Source organism: Micromys minutus (assembly GCF_963924665.1).
Source record: "Micromys minutus genome assembly, chromosome: 1".
In the NCBI taxonomy this organism is placed as follows: domain Eukaryota; kingdom Metazoa; phylum Chordata; class Mammalia; order Rodentia; family Muridae; genus Micromys; species Micromys minutus.
Genome location: NC_137969.1, coordinates 64354503 through 64377392, shown reverse-complemented (window position 1 = coordinate 64377392; position 22890 = coordinate 64354503). Strand labels below are relative to the sequence as shown.

At 45.0% G+C, this 22890-nt stretch overlaps 1 protein-coding gene across 1 annotated transcript in view; it reads right to left on the bottom strand.

Moving 5' to 3' along the window:
• The window catches only part of SMYD3 (SET and MYND domain containing 3), a 522821-nt gene that overhangs the window by 68389 nt on the left and 431542 nt on the right, over nucleotides 1-22890 (bottom strand). The window contains exons 9-10 of the mRNA XM_080922774.1: nucleotides 19798-19885; nucleotides 13175-13349 (exon numbers count right to left, since the gene is read on the bottom strand). Of these exons, the coding sequence (XP_080778900.1) occupies nucleotides 13175-13349; nucleotides 19798-19885 (263 nt within the window). The remainder of the gene's footprint in view (nucleotides 1-13174; nucleotides 13350-19797; nucleotides 19886-22890) is intronic.

Below are 22890 nucleotides of genomic sequence, written 5' to 3'. Positions count from 1 at the left end.
TTTCTTCATGGCAGACCTGAGGGCTGGAAATGCTGCTGCCCATTTGGATGAATTAAATGCAGTGGGTTCAGTTGGGCCAAAGTAGCAGGGGCCACGTAGCAGCACTGAATCACCAAAAGCAAGGTGACCCTAGCTATTGCAATGGCAGCATAGACAACCCAATGACAATAAAGAGCTGGCCCATAATTGGTAGCACTGGCAAGGGAATTTTTATCATGGTGTGACCTGATAAATCAATCAATCATGATGTTTCCAGGCATGAAACAGATTAAACAAAGAACCAACAAACTGCTACATTTTTGTTTGAACTGTATAAGCAAAGAAATTCTCAAACTAATGAAAGAAAGGCTACATTGGATTGTGGCAAACGAGGATCTCAGCCTGTGAACCAGTTTCTAGACTTCAGTCAGTTTGCAGACCCAGAATCCCTGGCATGAAGGGGTGCCAGGTTCTCCTGAGGAAAGAGCTTGATAAAATGCCTACAAGTTTTGCAGTTAGCTATTCTCTCATCCTTCCCTTGAGGGACCTACAGCCTTTTGCAAGGGTAACTGTACACTGGAAGAAAGCAAGCACTTGAACTATCTGGGGTTTTTTGGATCCTAGATCTGAATTGATGCTGATTCTGGGAGACACCAAGAAACATTGGGGCCCTCGAGTTAAATGGGGGCTCATGGAGGTTTGTTGATTACTGTAGTTTTGGCTGAAATCTTACTTACAGTAGGTCCAGTAGGTCCAGTAGGTCCCCGACTTATCATGTAGTGCTTTCCCCAGTTCCAACATGTATGATTAGGACAGACATACTTCCAAGTTGGCAGAATTCCCACATTGGTTCCCTGACCTATGGAGTATGGACTATTATGGTTAGAAAGGCCAAATAGAAGCCACTGAAGTTGCTTCTACCAGGAAAATGGTGAATCAAAGACAGTATCACATCCCAGGAGGAATTTCAGAAATGAATGTCATCACCAAGGACTTAAAAGATGGAGGGGTGGAGGTTTCCACCACATCTCCTTTTAACTCTCCTATTTGATCAGTGAAGAGACAGATGGATCATGGAGAATGATAGTTGACTATTGAAAACTTAATCAAGTTGTGACTAATTATGGCTGCTGTACCAGATGTGGTATGTAGATTAACACATCTCCTGGTACATGATATGCAGCTATTGATGTCTAAAGAATGCCCTTTCCTTGGTACCTGTCCATAAGGACCATCAGAAGCAATCTGCTTTCAGTTGGGAAGACCAACACTATGCATTTACAGTTTACCTCAAGGATATACTGACTCTCTAGCCCTGTGTCCTAAGTTCATTAAAATGGATTATGGTCATCTGTCTCTCCCACAAAATATTACATTGGTCCACTAAATTGATGACACTGTGTGGATTGGACCAAGTATGTAGGAGGTAGCAACCAGTTTGGGCTTGTTGGTAATGCATATGTATGTCCTAAAATGGGAAATAAATCAAACCAAAATTCAAGGGACTTATAGATAAGTAAAAAATCTTTCTTAGGAGTTCAGTGGTTTTGGACATGCAGAGATATTTTTTCTAAAAATGAAAGATAAGTTATTATATCCAGTCCCTTCTACCATTGAGAAACTAGCACAGTGTTTAGTGGGTCTATTTGGATTCTGGAGACAGCACATTCCTCACTTAGATGTGTTACTCCAACCTACATACCAAGTGACTCAGAAAGCTGCTAGCTTTGTGGGAGGCCTGAAACAGGAGAGGGCTCTTCAACAGGTCCAGGATGCTATAGGACAATCACAGAAGATACCTTTGGGATTGTAAAGCATTAACTACAGACAACTACGTTTCTTTAAAGAGACAGTTATTGGCTTGCTATTGGGCCTTAATGGAGACAGAATGTTTTATAATGGGCTACCAAATATCCATATGAAGCTACTTAACAAGTATCTGATCTGCCAAGCTATAAAGTAGTATGTGCATAGCAGCAACAGCAGTCCATTATCAAAGGACAGTGGTATATACATAATCAGGCCCGAGCAGGGCCTGAAAGCAAGAGCAACTTACATGAAGAAGTTGCCCAAATGCTACAAATACCAGCTAAGGCCACATGACCAGGTACAGACACAAGGATTATGACCAATATGAATATTTCTGTCATATTTTGTTAAGAATTTAATTTGTATGGAATTTTGTATTTTCTTTCCTTGATTTCCCTATTATGTAATGAAACATCAATTAAGAGAAATTTAGTTGTTATCATACTTAAATTTAGAGATAATCAAAAGGATGTACCTCAAGGAACATCGCCACCTATTGAAAAATTTGAAATGTGTTTGTGGTTGCATGAGGAAATAGTTATATAACTTTAGGTAGAATTACAACCTTGTTGAATATATAACATGTTTCATATTATATATGTGATTGTATGTGGGATACTTATGTCATGCTAAGCACAAATACAACTAGGTTATTGTTTTAATTTTTAATTAAGTTTAGCATAGGGATATATTATTGTGTGTCATGTTAATAGAGGGTAGTTGTGATAGCTGTTCTTGGTTGCCAACTTGACTACATCTGGAATTAACTAAAACCCAAGTGGCTGGGTTCACCTGTGAGGGATTTTTTTTTTCTTAATTAATTAAATCATTTGACTTGGGAAGACCCACTTTTAATATGGGACTTTTGAGGTAGAAGGGTATATCTTTAATTCAGTTATTTTTTTTTTAAGGTGGGAAGATCGGAATTTAATCTAAGCCACACCTCCTGCTGGCAGCCTATATGAAGGACATGGAAGAAGTAAGCATGCTTTCTTTGTCTACTTGCTCTTGTTGGTAAATCCATTCCTTCACTGGCATTAGAGTCAACTTCTCCAGGATCCCAGCATATGCTGTAGATCAGCAAAGACATCCAGCCTTGTGACCTGATTCTTGGACTTTCTGTTCATAGACAGCCATTGTTGAACTATCTGGACTACATCCTATCCACCACTCTAATAAATCCACAATATATATTCATTCATTGCATCAGTTCTGTCCCTCTGAACTCTATCTAGAGTCTAGAAAACCCTAATGCAGGAACCATTCCTCCCACCTATAGCAACACCAGGTCCAATTCAATGCATACCTTACTATGTTTAATTGAACCTACCAATGCACACCTACTGTATGCACTGAATGTACCAATGCAAAATGCCTACTGTGTGTTAGGTCAGTCATTCAGGAGACAAGTATAAACAGAACAGATGCTATTCTAACCACACCATCATCTACAACAGAATGTTCTCTAACCTTGGCCACCAAGTGAACCAGCACAACACAGAGCAGCAGGACAATCCATCTGTCCTAGTTCCTCTCTGGGGTCCTGATCCCCACCTTTGGTTTTCCTTCCTTCTCTACTACTGGTTTCTTACTGGCTTCCATTCTGAGAGCCCAAAGCTGTAAGCCAGGCTTTCTAACCTTTTGTTTCAAATATGAAGGTACAGTCATTGCCTAGGGTAGAAGTAGGAACAGGTTGTGTTTGAGAGGACTGGAGTGTACGGGAAAATACTTCTGGGGGTGGGCATCAAAGTCACCGGGCTGTTTCTTACATGGAGGGATTATGTATATGTGATTTATATCAATAAAGTTGTTTTGAAACATAAACAGCCAAGAAATACCCAAGACTCAAAAAAAAAAAAAAAAACCCACAAAAAACAAATAACAACAAACAAGAAAAACAGACAAAGCAAATAGAGCTAACACTGAACTTGAAGAAAATTAAGATCATCTAGCAAATGAAAGAGAATTTAAAAAAATATTTAGGTTTCCAAGATGCATAATCAACAAAAGCTTTAAAAACAGGAGGACGAGCTATACACTGAAGATCAGGATTGTATTCTTGTAAATTAAAAAATAAGTTTGATGAATCCAATTAATGACCTGAAAGATACAGTCCCAGATAGCCTCTAGAACACAAAGCAAGAGATGCGAGACATAGAAATGAGCTTGACAAGGAACCAAAGTGCCTTCAGGAAAACAGAGAAGCCTAAATTAGAAAAGAAAATAGACAAATTTCAACAGAGATAATAGCAAGACAAGAGTCTTTAAAACAAATGGTCTTACATGAATGAAAGAAAAAAAATGCTTAGGCCTAAACACATCAAAGAGCCATTCCTGACCACTCAAGGGACAAAGTGGGCAGATCAAAGGAAGTGAGTCCAAAGGGCTCCAGAGACAATGCTCACAGGAGCCTGGCAACAGGTCTTTGTGCCTGTCATTGAAAATGACTTTGAATGAGAATTTTATATTCAAGTCCTCTGCAGTGATTGAGAGAGACGAGCCTCCACCTTCCACAGGCAGGAACAAGGGAAGCTAGTTATAGCTCAGGACGAGAAAATCTGCAGAATGCTGTTTGATGTTTCAAGGAAGCCAGTAAAAAAAGGATTTTTTTTTTAATGTAAAGCATGATGAGAGTTGAAAAAAATATAGTACATTTAATTAGGCTGATTTGGTGGTTATTTATTGTTTGTTTGTTTGACAGGGTTTTGAAGTTGCGATGTAGTCAGGATTGACCTTCTGTTCCTGACAACTCCTTGTTCCCAGTGTTGTGATTATAATTACGTACCACCAACCCAGGCTTATGTAGTCCTCTCTCACTCTCTCTCTCTCTCTCTCTCTCTCTCTCTCTCTCTCTCTCTCTGTGTGTGTGTGTGTGTGTTAAAATAATTTCATTGGTAGATAAAAGTTTGAAATGTTACTTAGGGGATCAAAACAAATAGAAATGATGTCAAGAAGAATTCAAAAGAACTAGTGAAGGGAAAGAGTGGCAGCAGATGCAGCTGGGTCACGGGCTAGTAGTCAGAGAAGCATCCCTCACTGTTAGTCATCCAATGAATAGTTCCCAGACACTGACAAGAGACCGCTGGCAAACTTACACATCTGGAAACAAGGTATTGTGATCTGGCTTTGGATGGGGCCTTGGTAACAGCAAAGTGGCCTGAAACCCCTATTAACAGAGCTCTGGGGAACATTATCTCCATGAAACTTACATTGGGAGACACTGTTTAAAGAACAAAGCCATGTGCCTGTGCTTAGCGCCCTGGGCACAGAGGGCTCATGGGTGATCAAGAAGCAGGTCACAGAGACCAAATAAGACTCCTTGACAGAGATGTTGTGTTTCTATAATCCCAGAGAGACTATATTGTATTTGCCCATCTCAACAGGGTCTGTTATATTTTTAGCTTAAAAGCTGTCTTTTCCCTGAAAACTCACGAGTGCAAGTTGGGTACTTGTGTTCTTTCTGTTCTCTGGGTCTCTGAAGGCCTGAGCAGGAGCTTCCTGGAATTCCATTTCCCGCTCCCTGGTCAAGTGAAAAGGGCCACACAGGGCTAGCAGGCAACACTGAGAGCTTACAAACCCATGGTGGTCAATGAGCCTAGATGAACAGAGCCAGCCAGGGTGGGGAGGATGCTTTGCAAGCTGACCGATACATGTACATTTTAAAAAGGCAGCTCCTGCCCAGAATGGCCTCTGCTCTAGGGAAGTGTGGCCACCAAACAGATCTAGTTCTTCAGCCTGACATGTCTGGATGTGTTTAGGAGCTAAAAATCTACCTTCTTGTGGTCAGAAACTATTTTAATTTAAAAATATATGTCCTATAGAATGCTCTGTATATGTTAGTATATACACAGATACCCCACATACATACCTGTATAGAAATAGATGTCATTTGTACTAACTTACGGCTACCTAAGCTCCAAATGTAGACCTTTGATATACCCCTGCCATATACCATATACCAACCAAATGTTTCTAATTAAAATGATGGTTTTGAGCTTGGTTTATTCTCCTGAAGTATTGATTATTCTTCCCAGTTTTAAATCCCTTGAAAAATATGATTATATAAGTTCTGTTTATTCACCTTACTCAGATAAAAATGGTGACTTAGGGCCACTTTTAAAAGGCCACTTAGAGCCATATCACTACTCATTTACTCCAAAGGGTCCATCAATCCGCTAGTAACTAGGGAGCAGAAACAGCTGCTTCAAAGGTGTAACTCAATCTCAGCAGTCTGTATTTTTCTATCGATAGACAACATACAGAGACACTTTCAGACTTCTTGCTGAAATCCAGGTGGACTCTCTTGGCGGCATCTCCATCATGAACAGAGCTGTCTACCAACAGAAATAGAAGATGCACACCAGGGGCCAAGAACCTTTGTAGAACCGTCACACAACGAGCAGGCACGCCAGCTCAGTGACTTCTGTCCCACAGATGTGACCTTGCCTGCCTCCCAGATCCACCTTCTCCTTTTATAATTAAGTCTTTTTTTGAAGTAGCCAGCTTGGTCCAAGCAAGCTTTGCTGCTGCCTCTGAGATTCTAGGAATTGGCTCTTGCAGAATTCCGATGCTGCTTTGTCTGTCAGTCTGGTTTATTAGCCTTTGGATCTCTTTCCTCCTTTTGAATTCCTTCCTACATGACACTTCACGGGGCTATTTCTGAGTGGAAGAACATTGTACACACCATTCTTCTAGCTGGTTTGGAATCTACTTATCCTCCAAGCGCCTGGAAGGTGGATGTCCCATACCAAACCTATACTCTTGTGGGAGCTGCCAGCACCTGTCATATATATACATACATATATACATATGCATATATATACATACATATATATATGGAGGGGGAGAGGAGAGAGGGGGAGAGAAAGAGACAGAGATACAGAGAGAGACAGAGAGAGGGACAGAGAGAGAGACAGAGACTCACAGTGGTCTCTGTAGGATGCACACTGCTAAATGTGGCTCTGGGAAGCACAGCACACATGCTCAGTTGTGGGTTAGAGAGTGTGAACTGGAGGCTGTTGAAAGCTGTCTTCTGGTATGCTGTGGGAAAGGAGAAAGGAAAGACAGTGTACAGCTTGGCCTTGCGTCCTGGCACTCTTGACCTGTCCCTGGCTGTAAAGCTCAGTGGGAAGCAAGTGCCCTTCTGTGTGTGCACACATCAAGTTGGTTTTCTGTCAATCATGATGGGCCAGTTCCAAGTCCGTCTACAGTGGGAAGGCAGGGTGGGGAGGAGGAAAGTTAACCAGAGCTCTCTGCAGTGTGAATGTGGTGACTCTCCACTTTACAGTGAAGCAAATCTGGTGTATCACACAGCTTTCACCTCACTGTGACAAAATGTTAACCCCACCCCCAATCAAGTGTGACAAGAAGGGCTTGTTTAGGATTGTGGCTTCGGAGGTCTCATTCCATAGGTGGCTTGTTCTGTTGCTTTTGGGACTAAGTTGAGACATAAAGGCAACAACATGAGGTAGAACAAAGCTTCTTGCCTCACAGCAGTGAGGACAGCAAGAGATGGAGGTCGAGAGGAGGCAGAAAGGGAGAGAGACAGAAGAGAGGCTAGAGACACATCCTTCAAAGGTCTTTAATATTCCTCCAATTAAGTCCCACTTTCTAATAGTCATTCAGCTATGAAATCATTAACAGGTCAATGCCTTGATTTATAAAGAGCCACCATGATCAACTTTGACTACTATGGGACCAAACCTTCACCATGTAAGCCTTTGGGGACATCTGATATCCAAACCAGAACTCAAATTTCCTCCGACTCAAATGCTTTTCTAAAAGAAGTAAAATAAATGTGCCTGGGGGTTAGCGGGAGGCCATGGCTCTATCATTGAAGAGGAAGTCATGAGGATATCAGCTTCTTCCTCTAGAAGGCAGGACAGGTTAAGTGCTCCCTCAGTGGGGCCGTGGGGGTTACAAGGATGGGCAAGTTGCATGGACCACGGCAGGCTCTTAATAAATCTCAGCAATCAGCCTTGGGTTTAAGGATGCTGAAAGGTGAAGGGGGCTCTTCAGGTCCTTTTACCTACTTCTCTAGAAGCCGAGGCTAACAAATAGCTGAAGATGCTTTTATAGTTGGCGAACTCGATTTATCTCACTCTGGGAGGGCATTACAGTGATACTTCCCATTACAAGTGAGAGCAGATTGTTTCCTCTTTAATTCTGAAGGGCAGTGTTAGTATGATTGGTGTCCTTTGTGTAGACAGGGCAATTTCTATCTTCCATTTCACTCTCTGCAGAGCAGGGTGCTGTCTCCACTCCCCCACCACTATCAGTTCTCTTGTTCTGGGGTTCTGGTTGCCCATTGTCTATTTTCAAAGCAGGCTGTGCCTCTTCCCTTGGACACACTGAACAATGAGAATATTAACCATTTTTCATGGCAGTCTGCTTTAACAAGCTCGGGGGCTTTACATTAACTAGTTCAGAGGGTGTTTTTCTTGCTCAGAATAACTTGGCTATCTCAAAAGCGGCAACTACGACTTTAAAAGACATTTGCTCCACATCTTCTCGTTTCTCTCAAGGACCTCTCACTGCTCTTTACAAATGTTATCGCCACTCTCTATTCTCATCACATTTATGAGTAATCAGTTCTCTTAATGCAGTTTAGTTGACAGTCCATTCATCCATCCTTGGGGAATTTCTAAAAACTCAATATGGATTTTTATTCAGAATATACAAATAAATGGCATGGAATATATGTACTAACCAAAATTTTATAATTATAAAGCACATGCTTTATATGTAATCAACATTTTAAGCCTTTCAACATTATATCTATCATTTTCTGTGTGTGTAGACCCCTCCCACCCCCGACACACACGGCCTACTTTCTCGTCCAAGAGGTGAGAAAAGGAAGAGAAATAGCAGCTTTGTAGCTAGCTGAAAGGGCAGCCAACCACAAGATTGAATGGAAGGAGGACACCGTATCCACAGAGATTCCCTCAGATCTGCTCTCCCTCCACTTACGCTGCAATTTGTTGTAATAAGAAAGGGAAGATGCTCTGTCAGGAGAGCCAAAGAGCTTCTGTAACACCTTGGGGGAAGTGCAAGAGAAAAAGCAAATTGGAGGTGGAAAATGTGTTTATCCCGGGAATGCTGTCATGAGTAGGAAGCTCAGAGATAATTTCTCTGTGCACACGTACTACTCATAGACACGACTGGACACAGAACATGACAGGTTTCCGGTGATTTGGTCCCTAGGGTAGAGAACAGCTTTCTTTTGGGAGTTTGTCCACCTTGGTAGGATTTGAAGGAAAGGGATATTATTAGTTTCTTTGACCCAGCATAGAGAAGGCCAGAAAGAGAGATTGTCCACCAAAACAAGGTAGACAGGCAAACAACAAGGTTCTGTAGTCTGCCCCATGAGCTGGCACAGGAAGCCACAGAACTCAGCAGTAAGACACTGTCCTGGAACATGAGTGACCTGAGTTGGGGACAGGCAGTAGGTGACAGTGCAGGCTTCCTTCCTTGGTCAGCTAGTGTCTACATGACTGGTTAGAAAGGGAGTCTCCAGGGTGAATCTAGTTGCTTCTACTCATGCTGACAAGGGCTGCTGCATGCCCTTGGAGCTCCTGGATTCAAATAGAGGTCCTACAAGCTGAAAGGCTATTTTTTTCCAAGAATGACAGGTGTCTTCTACTCATGAAAAACAGATGCAGAGGGACCAACCCTTGGGTCAGGTAATTTTTACAAATAGGGAAGAGCAGTGTCTGAGCTGCATATACCAGGAATATGGGCCAAATTCTAATCCTTCTATAACCCCTTATTCTCAGACCTCAAAATGAGACAGCATCTGGGGGTAGGATTTTTTAAAAGGTAATTGGGTTAAAATGAAATCTTCGCAGTGGGCCCTAGTCCAATTTGTGGCTTTATAAAAAGAGACTGAAACAGATAGAAAAAACTCTGGGGCACCCCTGTACAGAGGGATACCTTGTGGGGACATGATGAGAACATGTCATTAAGGCATCCTGAGGGAAGTCATTTCCTAGGTTATATCAGAGGGCAGCAGACTGAAGCCAAACTGGCATTCAGGGCAAGCAATGCTGTAGGGAAGGCCTTAGCTATAGATGGCCCTGTCTATGTCAGGGGAGACAGAACGATGAATGACCAAAATGAATATCAATGAATCTCACCCAAGGCTTGATTAAGGGCATGGAGAAGGCCCTGATATATTTTGAAATAAATTTAGAGCAGGACAACTACTATTACATCATCATCATTCATGGACAGATTCATATTCCTCTGAGGACAAAGTGATCTTGTGGTGGACAGGGTACAACTTGGTGACAACAGCTATCCAAATTTAAAATCAGCACGACTTAAAATAGAGCAGTCAGGGATTTGTACTGATATACCACGCAGATCTGACCACATCAGCACACAAGGAGGAATCAAATAGTTTGATCTGAACCGCAGCATGGTTTGGCACAATGAACAGACCGGACATAAAACTATGGCTGAGATGACACAGCGTATATCTGTTAAGAGAATGAGGTACATATACGGACATTTTGCCTTGTGGAAGACTTAATTTTAAAAAAAGTCTGTAGAAAATTGCACCATAAAGTTAAGTAAGATCTATTGGGTAAAATAAGTGAGCCACAAAGTAGGGGTTTGGAAGCAGTGTGCTGAATGAAGATGGGATCTGGACACACTCTCCTCCACAGTCAGCAGGTCAAGCTTACCCAAGGTCACAACTGACACAGCGTTCAGTCTCAGCTTGACCTCAATCCGGCACAGCGAATAGTAGATTGACATTGTCAAATTATTCCTGCAGATGGCAATCCAAGTCACAGCTCAGTAACCCAGGCCTCGCTAACTGCCTGCGTCCTTGGCTAAATGGCAGCAAAGGTTGGCCTAGAGCAGCCGCAGGCCCCTGTGTAGGTGACAGATAGCACGTGAAAGCCATCGCCACCTTCCCATTCCCTTCCTGTCCTGAGGCTGTCAGGGGCTCGTGGGGCATTTCACCCTTTGGTCCGTGCTCAGCATCTTTACTTGTCCTGAGCTGAAGGGGCCAAGTGTCTCCCCTGAGTCTCGTAACTCTGTCGGTTCTAGCTGCTCATCACGTTTGCTCTACAGTTTCTCTGATGGTGAATGGCGAGAGTCCTACTCACGGGAAGTAGGCCAGGGCAGCATGCTACAGAGCAGTCCCTCCTAGACGGGAGAGGGCTTGAAAACCTGTCTCTGTGAGCAAGGACAAAACACACATCTACAGGGAGAACACGGCTGGCCAACACCACGAAAATACAATGGAAAATTTCTCACACATACAAGTCCTACTGCTGTGGAGGACTTGGCCCCACCTATGCAGAAAGCTTCCGTTTGATTCGAGTGCTGGTCAAACTGCCAGCTAAGTGAGGCTGGGCCAATGCTATGCTGTGCAGAAGTCCCTGTGCATGTGTATGAAAGATTTGGAATGCAGTCGGGACTGCTAGAGCTTACTGGTGGGGGTGACTTAAATGGCTGCTTCAAGTTGGCCTTAGCAGGGTAGCCTCAATGAAAGAAGAAGGGAACGACGGGGTGAGCAATGCTTCAAAGGCCAGCCAGCCAAGGATAGGGGACCAGGGCTGCCACAGAGCCTTGGACAAAGGCAGAATTTCTCAGTCTGCAGCTCCTGGCCTGGGTCCATCCATTCACTGTGCTGCCTGTGTTCTGGGCTCCTGAGGCCAGGCTCCAGCTTTCAGAGACTGAGCCAACCATCACAGACTGCCTGCCACGTCAGTCAATGCTCAGCATGGCTCCAAGAGAGCGGCCTTATCTCTGTGTATTCGATTCATTCTTTCAGAAAACCCACAGGATTCCTCACCTTGGACAGACATTCCACTGCTCATGGGAAAGTCTCTAGTCTCAGCCCTCCAGACAGCATCTTACTGGTTAGATTAGAGCTGACTCACAGACATCTCCAAAGCTGTTCACCACAAGGGAACAAAAGCAGCCACCTGCCCAAGTCTGGAAACACCCTTGGGTCTGGAGCCACTGGCTGGCCTGTGGGTCTCTGATATCTACCTGTTTACAGGAGCCTTGGCTCTCTTCAGGTTCTTCCCAGCCCACAACTAGTTTTGACCCAGATCTGACTGCTGACCTAGGGTCACACGGGATGGATATCTCCTTCAATACTGACAGCCTAGATCTTAAACCTGCTTCTGTTCCTGACATGCAGATCGAGGTACTTTCCCCTCAGCTGTCTACCACCCGAGGCTCCCCTCCAGTGGGGACAGGCCCTGCCCCGCCTGCTTCACTCAGAACCACTCCCTGTACCTGTTGTCCCATGTCCCATAGATCTAGACCTGGATTCTCCCTGTGTCTCATCCTCTTTGGTTAGGCCATGTATGTATCATCTGTAGAATGGGGACTTTACATTTTCCAGGAAAGGTTCCCTGCTCTGCAGACACCGTCCCTTTCATATCCCATGTACCCACTGTCTTCGTTGTGGTGACCTGTCTTGTGCTGGGCACTGGGTAACTCTGATCTCAGATTATCCATCTGCCCGGCTGGCTTGTTCTCAGCCTCAACGTCTCTTCTTCCCCGGGGGAAAACTGCACTGCCCAAACCTCCTTTTAGCACTTGAGTTCAACCTCCCTTTTCCTCAGAGCCCTTTGACATTACAAGACCACCTAGGGGCAAACACACACACACACACACACACACACACACATACACACACACCTGGAGGAGCTTAGCATAGGCAAGAAAAAATACATCTCCATCAGGTATGGTAGCATAGTCTTGTATCTTAGAATTAGAAAGGGGGCTGAGGCAGGAGCATCACAAATTGGAGGCTAGCCTGGGCCACAGAGCTAGGTTCTGCCTTAACACACACACACACACACACACACACCACACCACACCACATGCCTATACAACATACAATGTAATGCATTACCCATAGTTCACCAGTAGTTTCTTCTCTGGTCCAATAACTCACTGGAAAAGTGTTGTCTCCCATTCTCTTACCTGGTCACAAGATGGCTTCAAGGGCCAACTGTGAACACAGGCACTCTGACAAACACAGGAGACCCACCACCGCTGTCAACCTAAGAGCATCGTATCTACCTCCTTCACCTCACCTGCAGTCACATGCTCCTCCCTGCCCCCCCCACGCTTGTCCTTGCACCGCAAGCCTCACACTGTCTTAGAATCACCCATTCTAAATAGCGACAGTGTTTACTCATTTCTGAACAAGCTCGTTGCCAGGATCCTGGAAACAGCTTTACCAGTGACTGATGTGTGAAGAAACAGAGGAATGGATTGGTTTCATACACTAAATGCTGGCGGGAATGCTTGATAAGATGGTGGTCTTATCAGTCAGAGTGACTTAACAGTGGCCACCCCACCCCATGCCTGCAGTGGAGACACCTGGGTCTCAGCCTGGTCTTGCACTCACCGGTACGGCTCCATGGTGCGCATGGCATAAAAGAGTGCCTCCTCCAGCATCCCCAGGTTGATGCAGGCATCCATGGCGCAGTCGAGCACCTTCAGCTGGTAGATGTTGATGTCAGGAAGCCGCTCAGAGTTGCTGTTTATGATCTCCTGGCACAGAGCCAGAACCTGCTCCCACTCTGTTATTAACTTAGTTAAGGTCCCATTGTCTTCATCAGAACACAGAGGTAGACAGAGCTCTCTAAAGCGCTCAAGAGCTTCCAAGCACGGGTTGGCGGGGGCACCCATTATTTTTGCACAGAGGGACAGCCTAGAAAAGTACTTGAAAAATGAAAACACATTCAAGTGGGCATTTCAGCAAAATAATTCCCATTTCCACCAACAAACCATTTTCTAACCCTTTAGGAGAATTACAATTCCCAAAGAAACAACCCCCTTTTTCACACTTGTGCATGTTTCCTTTCAACTTAGTTGAGAAATGAGTAAAGGTGTTTATTAAACTGGCCTAAAGTTTTTTAGTTCAGCTTCCAGTTATTTACTGTAGAATTATTTCTGTTTAAAAGAATCCCTTCAGAGAAAGAAGCATGTGTTTGCCTCTGACTCATCCAAGTCCCTGGCATGCACGGAGCCCAACCCACCCCAGAGTGCAGGCCTGCGGCTGGTGAGCTGTCTGAAGAAATACATTTGTTTATTATAAAACAATGTGATCCAAACCTATACTTAACTCAACACATGTATTCTTACATGAAACCCAAACACTGAAAGAAAATATTGAAGTCTGGGTGTGATGATGTGCACCTTTAATCCCAGCACTTGGTTGGCAGGCAGTTGGTAGTCCCAGGCCAGTGTGATGTACAGAGTGAGTTCCAGGACAGCCAGAACTTCATAGAGAGACAGGAAGGAAGGGAGGAAGGAAGGGAGGAAGGAAGGAAGAAAGGAAGGAAGGGAACAAAGGGAGGGAGGAAGGAAGGGAGGAAGAAAGAAGAAAGGAAGGGAGGGAGGGAGGGAGGGAGGAAAGGAAGGAAGGAAGGAAGAAAGGAAGAAAGGAAGAAAGGAAGGGAGAAAAAGGGAGGGAAGAAGGAAGGGAGGAAGAAAGAAGAAAGGAAGGGAGGGAGGGAGGGAGGAAAGGAAGGAAGGGAGGGAGGGAGGAGGGAGGGAGGAAAGGAGGGAGGGAGGAAGGAGGGAGGGAGGAAGGAGGGAGAGAGGGAGTGAGGGAAGGAAGGAAAAAAGGGAGGGAGGGAGGGAGGGAGGAAGGGAGGGAAGGAAGGAAAAAAGGGAGGGAGGGAGGGAAGAAGGGAGGAAAGGAAGGAAGGAAGGGAGGGAGGGAGGGAGGGAGGAAGGAAGGAAGGAAGGGAGGGAGGAAGTAAGGAAGCAAGGGAAGGAAGGAGGGAGGAAGAGAGGGAGGAAGAAAGGAAGGAAGGAAGGAAGGAGGGAGGGAGGAAAGGAAGGAAGGAAGGAAGGAAGGAAGGAAGGAAAAAAGGAAGGAAGAAGGAAGGGAGAAAATGGGAGGGAGGAAGGAAGGGAGGAAGAAAGAAGAAAGGAAGGAAGGGAGGGAAGGAGGAAAGGAAGGAAGGAAGGAGAGAAGGAGGGAGAAAGGAAGGGAGGGAGGGAGGGAAGGAAGGAAGGAGAGAAGGAGGGAGAAAGGAAGGAAGGAAGGAAATATTAAGAACAGCTCATATAAATGCACCTTGAACAAGAGAAAATGCTGTCTTAAGAGCAAGGAGACTCATTGCTCAGTAGCTCTGACTTTCTGATTAACCATATGCAGTAATAACTTCGTGGAGCTTCGGTGTGATATTCTACCCCCTACGAGTTGCACCATGTTCAGGACAGCCTCAGACCACTGGCTCCAGTAACCCACCTGCCTCAGACTCCAGAGTAGTTGGGCCTACAGGTGTGTGGTGTCTGGTCTAGTTTATATCCTCACCGACCTCTTCAAGAGGCAGCTGCAGTTCCGGAGCCATGGGGCTTCCTCCACCACACTGCTGAAGGTGCGGGACTCACAGGGGTCTTCATACTCTGCTACACTGTCGTGTTGAGCCTGGACGTCTCCCTGCCCCACTCCCTCCCCACCACGGTAGCTCTGTACTATTTTGCTTTGATGTTAGAAACCCGCTTGGGAAAAAAGATTTGAAGATTCAAACTACAGAAGAAACGGTATAGATCCTCATTATTGACAAAGCTTGGTTCAGACCTAAGCTAATTCTAGCCTCTGTCAGAGTCGGAGCTTTGAGAGAGTCAAATGTTTGAGGTAGATAAATGGAGATAAAACACCCATCTCAGTAAAAAGTCAAGTAAGACAGCATGTCCCTCTCCTGAGCTAGGCGGGGTTCTCTGGGTGTCATGGATATGTCTGGAAAGTTTACTGGGGTATGCAGCGCATATGGCAGAGATGTGAGTGCCTTCCTCTTTCCTTCTGGTCACAACCCCTGAGCATGACAAGCTGAAGATGGAGTCATTTCTTCTCCCCTCCTGTCTCTTCATGACCCATGCACTTCCCCCTAAACTTTTGACTGAAGCCCTCTTCATCACTGTCCTAACACAGCAAGCCTTACCCTGAGGCCCAAGGGTACCTTTCCACTGCTGGTGCCTGCAGAGCTCCTAAAACACCATCAGTGGGTCCTTCTAGCGACCAAGCCACACCCAGGAACTGGGAATTGATGCAGCTCCCCGGAGAGACATTTCCTCTCAGCTGAGGCAAACCACCCTACTCCAGGTGGTTTCCTTAGGGAGAATTGCATGTCACCTCTTAGGGTGAGTCCTGGCTCTGATCCCAGAAGGGGTTCGTGGACTGAAGACAGTGATTTGAAGATATTGACAGTCGTTGATTTTTCCTTTGTATATGTGGGACATGGATGTTTCAAGTTTGCTGAATGAATCCTCCAGAGCTTGGGGGGGAAAAGCGGCTTCTTAGGCAATACGCTGATTTTGAAACAGATTGCTGTGCTAACCTCTGTGGTTTTTCATTCCAGGATCAGATGTTTGACAAACTGTCAGGAGGAATGGCTGTCTCTTACACAATGCCAGACATTTCTGTGGCAAGGCCTTGTAACATCGCTTGCCGGGTCCCCATTGTTACTTGTCTATTCATCAAGAGGCTGAGGTGGGCTGCCTTACAAGGGGAAACCAGTTGTGATAGTCTGTACTCACTCACAGGAACACATATGCCCCACACCAAGCAGCAAAGAACTTCATACTAACCTCCCTCCACAATATTGGCAACCATCTCCTGGTAAACAAGATAAGACTTCTCACGTAAACCGCTCTGGGGAGTCCAGAGGGAGGAACAATTTTAGCTACAAGTCTCTTCCTAAGTCAGCACAGTCAGATCTGCTCAGGCTTAGCCTTGCCACCTGTGGCGTCTACTATAACCGCTCATTTTTGAGGTGCTGAGCTCTTAGCTAAAGGGACCGGAGCACAGGATGGGGGCTCTCAGTCAAAGGCTCCGAGTGACTATAGGAGGGTGGGGACAGATAGACAGACAGACATGGGAATAAGTTCAACTTCTTAAGACAGGATGCCAGAGCAAGGTCTGGGCGCATCTACCCATGCTCTTCTGCCTAGCATCATTCTGGGCCGCCTTGCCGAAAAACTAACTCTGTGCCCATCTCCGGTAGCTTCTTTCCACATGGGTGGCATGCCAGCTGGCACTAGCAGCACGTCTCTCACCTTCTGTGTATCCACTAGTTGCCCTTCTTCATGGCTGGCCTGAAGTCCACTCGCCTCCCCAGATACAGTACAGTTATCACCTCCTCTGGAAAGGTTTAATCCCTGTCCCTGTCTCTCTCCCCATCCCCTCTCTCTCTGTATGCATGTATATGTATGTTCACCAAAATATGTATTGTGCTTTTCTCTTTTGCATGGTTATAATGAACTATCCAATGCAAAATACCATATGAAGCACAGAGAGGCTTATGAGTTATGAAGATTCAAGTCCAACTTTAAAGGGTCCCATTGATGTGGCCTCTGGTGAAGGTACCAGATGGTGGGCGTGGGTGTCAGAATCAGCGTTCATATTTCCAGCCTGGAAGCAGAGACTGGGAAATATTATAAGACCTGATGGTCTCCTTACAGGTATCCTCCCAGTGACTTCCCAGAAGGCTGTTGTGGATTTAGGTTAATGCTTATATTGTGTGAATTGGGCTCCCAAAATTGCAGGGAAATCTCGCCCTTGCTGAGGGTCCCTGCCCCCAGTTGGTTCTGATTGGTAAATAAAGTTGCCTGCTTCCAATGGCTGGGCAGAGAGACAGAGGCGGGACTTTGGAATTCGCAGCCAAGGGGACCAGAGAAGAAGGGAGATTTAGAATGGCCATGCCAGGAAAGGAACGTGGTTCAGGTTTGAGAGCTGCAGAAGAGAGGCATATCAATCATGTAAGAGCCAGGGAAGAGCAGCCCCAGCACCCCTCCCCCACACTGGGTCTAGAGCAGCAAAAGTGGAATATAGATTTTAGTAAGTCATAGTTCAGGAATATTGGAGGGGAAAATGTGGTAGCCTCATGGAGGTTTGGGAGTGGCCCCACCACTGAACTGCTCAGGGCATATTAAAACATAAAGTTGTGTGTGTGTGTGTTTCATTCGGGAATCAGAACACTGGGGTGGGTAGCAGGGAACATGTGCTGCCGCCACAAGGCAATAACTGTCTGCAGCAACAGTAGGCCTAGCCTCTTAAGCGTTACCCATGCTCCTCCCTAGAGGCACCCTTTGACATGTGGGCTTTGAGAACTACTCATCTGAACCACAGCACCTAGTGATTTGCATAATTACTATCCCACTATGTGGGAGTTGTAGATGCTAGAGTGTGTCTTGTAATTTCTGCCTGTATCACAAGGTGGATGAGGACTACCTGAATACCTGGCAGACACTGTTTCTATGTAAGTCTCATCCAGGTGAGACTGAAAGGTTCCAGGGTCCTCTATGGCCTGACTTCTCCACACAGGACCACAGAGAACAAGACTCCATGGTGGCACAGCAACTTTGAGTCTATGAATGTCAACCCAGAGCCAACTGTTTTCCGGGACCTTCCATCAGGCTGACGGGGAGTATCTGATTCCTCCTTAATTCTGTTCCATTCCTCAAAATGAATTTAATTTCTCTACAGGCTGACTAATATCCCAGACTGAACGGCTCTGAAGTGCTACATAGGACCAGCCCTGTGCTACCTCCTTTCGTATTTTATATTCTGAATTTCTCTGACTACAGCCCAAGATCATAGCTGTCTCTGGAGAGCTGTAACATACTTAGACACTTTATTAAGTTTCACTATTTCCAAAGCAATAGGGTTCTTTCATAGGTTCAGCTGACAAGCTTTATGCAGATTTACATGCTTCGACTTCTTGCCCCAAACAGTAGACTTTATATACACTTGTGTTGGAGCACAGCTTCTGAAATTCAATACCCATTCAAATCGCTGAGGATCTCCTGAGCTCTTGTTTCTACTGTCTCTCCTCTGCTCTCCTTCTGTCTGTCTGCACATGCTTTCCTTCTGTCTGTCTGCACATGCTTGGAAAGTCTCCCTAAGGAACTGAATCAAAGGTGGAAGAGACAGAGCCCCCAGAGTGACTCAGTGTCATTTGATCATTGAGTAAGAAGCCTGGATCCGCTAGAATCCAAATGTCTGACCACCTCTTTCCAAACCCTCTAATGAAATCTAGATGCAAGCTTTACAAAAAAAAAAAAAAAAAAAAAAAAATATTCCATGACTCTATGGATTGATTTGTTCTCAGTAAATCCATACAGCAGTCTAAATGTGGCAGCCTTCCTTCCTGCTTCTTACTAACCAACTGTAAGTTCATTGCTCAGATGCTTAACAAACTCATCGAGCTACTGATTTCTGTAATTACACATTTCACTAGTGAAAGGAGACCGGCTTACCTACCTATCTTCCCTGTCCTTCACGGTTCTCTAACATTACCGATTGGATACCGTACCTGCAGACTTTGTTCCTGCCTGGGATATGGTCAGCCCAAAGTATCTGATGACCCTCTGGGGATCTTTTCATAGTCTAAAGCCTCCTTCTTACCTGCAGTTCCCCCATCATGCTCCTGTAGTGGAATCCTCTACGGACAGGTGCCTTCCGTCTGTCGCAGCTTCTGTCCATCCGAACCCTGTCCCTGATTTGGGAGTCCCTTTACACAGTGAACTACGGACAAGGCATCCCAGATGATGCCGTCACATGCTGTCTCTGCTCTGAACTTGACCTATTCCCATTCCTTATCATCTATTTTTTTTTTAATTCCTTATCATTTATGCCAAGAAAATGCATAATGGAGAACCCCACTGTTGTTGTTTCCTGGCTGGTTTGTAGGTCGGAGAGTCAGTGGTATTAAATTATAAGGGTTCACACATTCCTTCCCAGAGACTAACGAGGTTTTAGGAGGAGGGGGCGTATGGGGTTTACCTTTTGCACAGAGAGGAAGAAAAGAAAACCAAACACCTACAACTTACCTTCCTACTATGGTAAGGTATCGGCAGGGCATCTGTGCTGAGCTTACTGCTACCTTCCCCACACTGCTGGCTGGGCCTAGAAGCGGCCCTTGCACTTGCAGCCCTTGCCTTGGCTCCACTGACACCAAGCTTCTGGTAAAGCAGCAACCAACAGCGCATGCCGGCCTGCAAGCGAAAGGATACTCCAGTGTGCCTTCAGCTCTTCGATTTTTTTCAGTGATTCTTGAACTTCCTTCCATACTTGCTCGTCACCCGTTAGCATGTCAGCATCCTGCTCCGGCCAAATGGGGAGACGGGCAAAGAAGACAAATGGCCCAATTAGAACACGGGCAAAGGGTTTGAACAGACATTTCTCCAAGAAAAGACAAACAGATGGCCTGCAAATACATGAAAACATACCCAGCATCATTAATCATTAGGGGAGTTCAATTCAAAACCACAGTGAGATGCCGCCTCCTGCCCAGAGACACAGCTCCAACTTGCTATAGGGAAGCAAGGAACAGGAGGTGCCACTGGGGATGCCGAGGGCCTGAAGGCTGATGCTCCACGGGTGGAAATGTACAGTGAGTGGTGTGGCTTTGAAAAATGGGCTTTTCAGCTCCTCAAACAGTGGACCCACTGGTGCCAAGAAACTTGTGATGAAGCAACCGCATGACTGATGTCTGGTGGCTCGTTTGCTGTGAAGCTTCTACTACACAGAGACACCACATTCCAATAGCATTTTCATCTCATTAGTTCTACTCTCAGGCAGCCAACCACAAGAAATGAGAACACGTTCAACAAAAACGTGTGCACAGATACCCATAATAGTCAAAAAGGAGGCAACTGAGATGTCCGTCGTCTGTTGATATACAGATCAATAAAGACAGAATGCCAGAATGTTACTCATAGTAAAATTAATATATGCTACAACATGGATGAACCTGAAAAACACATTATTCTGAGTGAAAGAAGCCAGTCATTTTGGTGACATGGACAGTGGATAAATGTGGATGCTGCCACACTTGATGGCCCAAGGACCCATATGGTAGATCTGATCTCCACATGTCTTCCATAACATGCATATTCTATCTATCTATTTATCTATCTATCTATCTACCTCAAATGAAATAAAAATATAATTAAAAAAAGACTCTTAGAAGATATGATTCCAATCATATGAAATGCCCAGACTGGGAAATCCACAGAGAAAGAAGGCAAACTGGTGGTTGACTGGGGAAATTGGGGGGAACTGGGGAGTGACTGCTAATGGTTGGGATTCCTTCGAGGATAATAAAATGTTCTAAAACTGACCATGATGCTGGTTGTACAACTCTACGAAGAGACTAAAACCCACTGGTCTATGAGTTGCGAGCCCAGTGAACAGAACAATACGTGAATTATTCATCAACAAACCTGTTTTTAAGGAAGTGTTAGAGAAAGAGACTTTTAAGATAAAGCTGTTGTTTGGGCTTAAGAACACTTGCTGTTCTCTAAAGGAGTTGAGCTTCGTTCCTAGCACCTATGCTGGAAAGCTCACAGCCACCATAATTCCAACTCCAAGGACGCCAGTATTCACACATGTGTACAACTTCACAGAAGACACACACATACATAATTTAAAATAAAAAATATTTTTCTTCCAAGAGCTCCTATTTGTTAGAAAACTGTACAGTAACCCAGCATGGCTTATCAACACAGCTAAGAGTGAAAAAAAAAAAAAAAAAAAACAACAGGCAAGTCTGCTACACTGGTATAGACTGATCCCCCCCCCCATTCACAAAAAATTAAGGAGAAGCAAATATTTTAATGGTAATTTTTTCCCCACATTTTAAATGATTTTTTTAAAGTAAAAAAAGAAAAGAAAGCCATTAAGATGATGGGCTATTATTTATAAAATGTGTGATCTTAGTCCACAAGCAGGTCTTCCATCTTTCCAGTTTGTCCATGTGTCCCCTGCACACAGCTGGGTACCAGGCAGATATGTGGCACTGTGTTGTGTTACCAATACTGTCCTATTTCATCTTCAACAGCTCTTATATAGTCAAGGCCATCCCTGGTGTACTAATGGGTGGGGCGTGGACACAATCTACCCCCTGGGCCAGACAGCGAAGTCCCCCCCCCCCAGTCTTTCCAGTCTTTAAGATACTGGAAAGCAATTATAAAAACAAAAGGAAGAAAATCCAGTGATCCTGAAACCCTGTATACCCAATATTTCATGTCAGGTCACATGGTACCTGCTACTTCCCACCCCTGTCCTTGCATGTACAATAATACTCCACAGATAAAGCTTTGAGTCTGAAACTCGACTCAAAAAGACATGACTTGCCAAAACAAACAAACGGACACACACACACACACAAAAAAAAAAACGACAACAAAAATTAAACCACACAAAATCACAGAAGCAAAGCGTAAGTGGTCTGATCCCTAAAGACTGGGTTCCCACCATGAGCTCCCCACAAATCCCCGCTGTGGCCTTCCTGGCATCCTTAAGTTGTTACTTCCTTACATCATCCAAAAAAAAAAAAAAAAAAAGTGGATATTTGTCACTTGTGACTATTCCAACTTAAGTTGCTTAAAACTACATGCAGCAAAATACCCAGCTCCTCAGCTGTACCCACCACCTTTCAAGAGCTTGTGGCCAACTGGAGAGCACACTGGGTGGTGTTATACCCACAGGATTTCTTGTGGGACAGTGCTGCTGCAAAGAGGCCAATCAAAGAACAGTAGCACATCTCAGACACCACTCCATCCATCACTCAGTATCCACATTGCTCTGTGTGGGGTCCAGGAGGATAGAGGATGCTGAGTCATAGCAAGAGTGGGGGATAGCCAGGGTGAAGGACCAGCATCTTCCTGGAGACTCTCAGTGTACGTCCTCAGGTACAGACCAATCCCTGAGAACACCACTGTGGGAATAACTTCTGTGTTGCCAGTAGGAAGATGCACGATCATCCGGGTGTTAGGGTCAGGAAATAAAACCCGAAGGCAGTGAAGACCAGGAGAACATGATCCCATGTGCAGCTGAAGTAGATGGTGTGCACACAGAAGTGAGCACCACGTGTCTGTGAACCAGGGCTTTATCTGTTCTCTGGCTGTGCTATGTGAACAAGCAACAGAAGGTGGCTTTAAAAAGATTCCACACATGCACAGGCAGACCCTGTGTACACAGAAGGGACAGAGGGAGCGAATGTCTGTGGAGAGGTGCACACCAGTCTCCCTTTGCGCTCCTGCTCTAAGTTCATCTTCATCTCCTGAAGTCTCAGTTTGACCATCTCATCTCCCCACTTCAGC